Consider the following 5761-nt stretch of genomic DNA (forward strand, 5'->3'; position numbering starts at 1 on the left):
TTCCTACTAACTGCTAGTGCATGGCCCAGTGCATAGGGCTGCTCCCTGTGTGTTGTGTCCGCCAACGTTAGTGGTGTTGCTGGCATTGACCATGTGTCTCCTCTGTCTTGCCCCCCTTCTTGTTTTTTCACCCTGTCCTTTTGTGCATTAGCATCATCTGGCGGAGGAGCAGTGGCACCGGAGATGGAGGGAGCTGCATCCCACATAGCCCAGGAGGCTGAATCCACGGAGGGTGAAGGCACCAGTGGGACAGAGGGCGGGACACCAGCGACAGCGACTCCTCCTCTGATGGGAGCTCTCTTGCGGTGGCAGGCACCTCTGTGCCCACCCCAACAACAGGTGCAGCCGCCATCCCCCCTACAAGCACCGTCCTCCCAGCAGCCCCTCAGCGTGTTTCCCATGCCCGCTCACCCAGGAGGGTGGACATCTCCTTCGCCCCAGGCACCTCAGGCTCTGCACCAGTCAGCCCTGCTGCCCTCAGTGAGGAGGCTATTGACCTCCTGAGATCCCTCACTGTTGGGCAGTCAACCATTCTGAATGCCATCCAGGGTGTTGAGAGGCATTTGCAGCAAACAAATGCATACGAGGAGGGCATTCATTCTGGCGTGGTGGCCCAACAAACCACATTTCAGGCTCTGGCCTCTGCACTGATGGCAGCCATTGTCCCTGTGTCCAGCCTCCCCCCTCCAACTTCTACTACCCAGACGCAATCCCCTCTACCTCAGCCTATCCCAAGCACACCATCAGACCAGCATGCACACACATCAACACACAAAAGTGACTCAGGAAAACATAAGCACCACACACCCACAGGCACTCACACAAGCACCATACCCATGCAGACACACCAACATCCACTGTCTCCACTGTGTCCCCCTCCTCCATGTCCTCCACCTCCCTCCCAGTCTCGTCTCCACTCACACCTGCATGCACTACATCCTCAGCCACTACCTCCATCACCAGCACACCCATCACTACACACTGCTCACATGCAATCACCACCCCCACTACCATTCACACGTCTCCTGTATCCTCTTCCAGTGTGTCTGTGAGCCCTCCTCCCAAAGTACACAAATGCAGGCACACACCCACTCAACAGCCATCCACCTCACAACAGCCTCCAACCCATGCACCTTCACCCAAACTCAGCAGACGTACACCTCCTACAACCACTACCTCTTCCTCCACCCCAAACCCCCTCCATCTTCCCGTCCCAGTGTATCCCAAAAAATTTTCCTAGCTAACCTGGAGCTCTTCCCTACACCTCCACCCCTGTCCTTCTCCTAGGGCCAGGATGTCTAGATCCCAGCCCAGCACCTCAGCCACCAAATCTGCATCCGCTGTGGTCCCTGCTACTCCAGTACGGTCAAAGGGGGCACTCGTCAGAGCTGCCAGTGTGCCACTAACAAAAAAGAAGGACCACCCTATTCCACCATCTGCAAAGCTCAAAAAGGGACTGGCTTCCAGCAGGGGACAGTCACACCACCCACCCAGCAAGGCCTTGCACAAACACAGAGTTGACAGTGCCAAGGTCCCTGCAGTGGCTGTCAAGATGGGGAAGGGCCACAAGCCAAAGGGCACATCACCTCTGGGCACGATTTCACCTGGGGAGGGGCTGGTGACCACCAAATCATCATGGATGGCAGCCACATGCACCCCAGTCACCACTGCTGCTCCGACCGCCACCTGCACCGCCACTGCCACAACATCAGTCTGCAGCATCCTCCCCAAGCCGGAGACGGTATGGTGTCTCCATCCACCCCAACAGTCACTTGCACCACGGCCAGCACTGGCATCATCTCCGCCGCAGCCACCGCCACCTGCACCACCATCAGCAAAGTCACGTGCACAGCCAATGCCACTCTGTCGGACGTCAGCCCCATCCCCAGTGTGCAGCCGTCAGAGTCTGCAGGTGACGTCCTGGACTCTGGACATGCCACTTGAGACACCACCTCCAGCACTGACACAAACCAGCAATTGGCAGCCTGAGTCGCCACAGGATGGAGTATCATGCTACCTGTTCCGGGTACATCGTGTGGCTGTGACACCCAGGTGAGACGAAGTCAACATGCCACACCCCAGGTGCAGCATGACTGTGCACAAAGCCCCCTCCAGAACCAGTGGAGAAAAGCATCCACTAACACAGTCCTTGGCACGATGAAGCACTCTGGGCACAAAGCCCCCTCCAGAACCAGTGGAGAAAAACATCCACTAACACAGTCCTGGGCAGGATGAAGCACTCTGGGCACAAAGCCCCCTCCAGAACCAGTGGAGAAAAACATCCACTAACACAGTCGTGGGCAGGATGAAGCACTCTGGGCACAAAGCCCCCTCCAGAACCAGTGGAGAAATGCATCCACTAACACAGTCCTTGGCAGGATGAAGCACTCTGGGCACAAAGCCCCCTCCAGAACCAGTGGGGAAAAACATCCACTAACACAGTCCTTGGCAGGATGAAGCACTCTGGAGTAAAACATCCACTAAACAGTCCTTGGCAGGATGAAGCACTCTGGGCACAAAGCCCCCTCCAGAACCAGTGGAACATGTCAACGACTTGAGAGACTGTGGCTTTGCACTCCCCAGGGCCAAGCAGTGGGCAAACCACCCACTTGAGAGACTGTGGCTTTGCACTCCTCAGGACCAAGCAGTGGGCAAACCACCCACTTGAGAGACTTGAGTGCCTGTGGCTTTGCACTCCCCAGGACCAAGCAGTGGGCAAACCACCCTCTTGAGAGACTGTGGCTTTGCACTCCCCAGGACCAAGCAGTGGGCAAACCACCCACTTGAGAGACTGTGGCTTTGCACTCCCCAGGAGCAGGCAGTGGGCATGGAGCCCCCTCAAAGAGCAGTGGCGTTGTACCACCATCCGGCTGAGGTGCCCACCTCCCCTTCCCCTTGAGGTGCCTGTTTTCTTATCGACCTGATGCCCCTGCAGTGTTCTCTCCGTTTTGAGGCAGATGTCATGTGTGGGCTTCGCCCATGCTTTTTGGAACCACTGGTCCACAGACATTTGATGGGACAGTGTACGGACTTGTGTACTTGCTGTAATTATTTGTGTATACTGCTTATTTGCTGTTCTCTTGGGATATCTGATTGTACGAATATTACACTAGTTAAACTCTTTTCGTTTGGTCCTTGCGTTCTTCCAGGGGGTGACGGGGTGTATCAGTGATGTTATTGGATATGTGTGTGTGTGTTGGGGGTGGGGGTGTTGCATTTTGTGAGTGTGTTTCCCTCCTCCCCTCCCCTGTGTGCTAGGTGCAGTACTCACTGTGGTTGTCCCCGCTGCCGCCTTCTTTCCACTTCGTGGTGTATTAAGAGATACAGCAACATGGACAGGACCTGGTTCTTCGTTGAGTGTCGTGAGGTGAGTGGTTTCCCTTCCAAAGACTGTTTCTGAAGGAGCCCAGAGGTGCCCCCCCATGCCCCCAGGGACACCCCCTGTCACCCTTGCCCACCCCAGGAGGACACCCAAGGCTGGAGGGACCCATCCCAGGGACATTAAGGTAAGTTCAGGTAAGTATTTTTTTAAATTTTTTTTGTGGCATAGGGGGGCCTGATTTGTGCCCCCCTACATGCCACTATGCCCAATGACCATGCCCAGGGGACATAAGTCCCTGGCCATTGGGCAAGGGGGCATGACTCCTGTCTTTGCTAAGACAGGAGTCATTTATATGGGGGTTGCGAGTCGAAAAAAATGGCACAAATCGGGTTGAGGCGAAAAATTTGCCTCAGCCTGACTTGCCCCATTTTTTGACGCCCAAGCTCCATATCCCCCTACGCCGGCACTGCCTGGTGTACGTCGTTTTTTTTCACGCACACCAGACAGCGCCGGCGGCTAATGCCGGCTAACGTCATTGATTAAATACGGCGCCCGCATGGCGCTTCAGAATGGCGTTAGCCGGCGCAAATTTTTTTGACGCAAAACTGCGTTAGCGCAGTTTTGCGTCAAAAAGTATAAATATGGCCCTAAATATGGCGCACATGCCTCGGAGTCAATTTTTTAGACGGGAACGCCTACCTTGCATGTCATTAACGCAAAGTAGGTGTCCACGCTAAAAAATGACGCAAACTCCATGGACTTTGCCGCTAGACGCGTCTAACGCCAAAGTATAAATATGGAGTTAGTTTTGCGCCGGAATTGCGTCAAAAAAAATGACGCAATTCCGGCGCAAACAGAGTATAAATATGCCCCTTTGTGTTCTAAAATGATAACAGACCATCATTCAGTGCTCTAGGTGTATTGTAGACCTCTTCTGACCAAACCACAGCAACCAGAGAGAAGCACAACGGAGGGGTACAAGAGAAGAGGAGTTCTGCTGTCTACAATACAACAGACTGTTCCAATTTGCACCGGCCAGAAGGAAGATGAATCGTTACCCACAAGCGTGCATAGCCATAATCCAATCTAAAGTCACAACCACATACATCATATTTTACATATATTATGAGTGTGGCACGTATTTAATGGCTATTGAACGTTAGTTTTAATTCAGAAACCAAACGTGCAAGTGCTTTATCAGCCATATGGCTCATCAGGAAACACAGTCTTGGGATGTAGACAAATATATAACCGACCCACAGACACTAACCAAGAAAAACAAATCATACACATTTAGCGAGAGCTTTAGTTTCTCATCTCAATTAAAGCACCATCAGCAAACACACACAGGAAAAAAAACATTCAAGTCCAGTGAATGTGTGAAGAGTATCAGTCAATTACCAGAATTACTGAGACATCAGCAAACACACACAGGGGAAAAACCATACAAGTGCAGTAAATGCGTGAAGAGCTTTAGTCGACCATTACTCCTAAAACAGCATCAACGAACACACACCGGGGAAAAATCAATCAAGTGCAGTGAATGTGTAAAGAGCTTTAGTCGACCATCACTCCTAAAAAAGCATCAACGAACACACACTGGGGAAAGACCATTCAAGTGCAGTGAATGTGTAAATAGCTTTAGTCAGTTATCAAACCTACGAAAACATCCGCGAACACACACAGGGGAAAAACCATATCATTGCACTGAATGTGGAAGTAGTTTTAGTGATTCTTCATACCTCAGGATTCATCAGCGAACACACACTGGGGAAAAGCCATTCAAGTGCAGTGAAAGCATGAAGAGCTTTAGTCACTTACCAAACCTAAAAAGTCATCACGAACACACACAGGGGAAAAGCCATTCAAGTGCTGTGAATGTCTGAAGCGCTTTAGTCACTTAGCAAACCTAAAAAGACATCAGCGCACACACACAGGGGAACAGCCATTCAAGTGCAGTGAATGTGTGAAGTGCTTTAGTCAGTTGTCACATCTACAAAGACATCAGCGCACACACACATGGGGGAAAATCTTTAACGTTGTTGTGAACCCGGCAGTAGTTTTAGTGACTCTTCACCATTAAAGAGTCATCGGCAAATGGACACAGGAGAAAAAAGATTGCAGTGAATTGTATGAAGAGGTTTAGTCACTTATCAGGCCTACAAAAGCATCATCGAATACACCGGGGAAAAACATAAAGGTGCAGTGAATGTGTGAAGAGGATCAGTTGATTATCAAAACTACGAAGACATCAGCAAACAAACAGGGGAAAAACAATACTATTACGGTCAATGTGGAAGTAGGTTTAGGAACGTGCCAACATTAAGGATTCATCAGCGAACACTCATAGGGGAACAGCCTTTCAATTGCCCGTTACTTTTCATCTCATAAATGTGAGTGTTTTTACTGGTCACTTAGTTGTATTTCTTCCTCCTTTCA

General features: G+C 51.1%; 1 protein-coding gene across 1 annotated transcript; it reads left to right on the forward strand.

The window, feature by feature from the left end:
• The first annotated feature begins 4527 nt into the window (after window positions 1-4527).
• Window positions 4528-5208, forward strand: LOC138286918 (zinc finger protein 239-like). Its single transcript, XM_069227305.1, has one exon. The coding sequence runs from the start codon at window positions 4528-4530 to the stop codon at window positions 5206-5208; it is 681 nt and encodes a 226-aa protein (XP_069083406.1).
• Window positions 5209-5761: the final 553 nt, after the last annotated feature.

The sequence above is a fragment of the Pleurodeles waltl genome, chromosome 4_1 (assembly GCF_031143425.1).
Source record: "Pleurodeles waltl isolate 20211129_DDA chromosome 4_1, aPleWal1.hap1.20221129, whole genome shotgun sequence".
Classification (NCBI taxonomy): Eukaryota; Metazoa; Chordata; class Amphibia; order Caudata; family Salamandridae; genus Pleurodeles; species Pleurodeles waltl.

Bases quoted from the DNA above. Each gene is read 5' to 3' on its own strand.
- LOC138286918 (XM_069227305.1), top strand. From the start codon at position 4,528: ATGGCTCATCAGGAAACACAGTCTTGGGATGTAGACAAATATATAACC.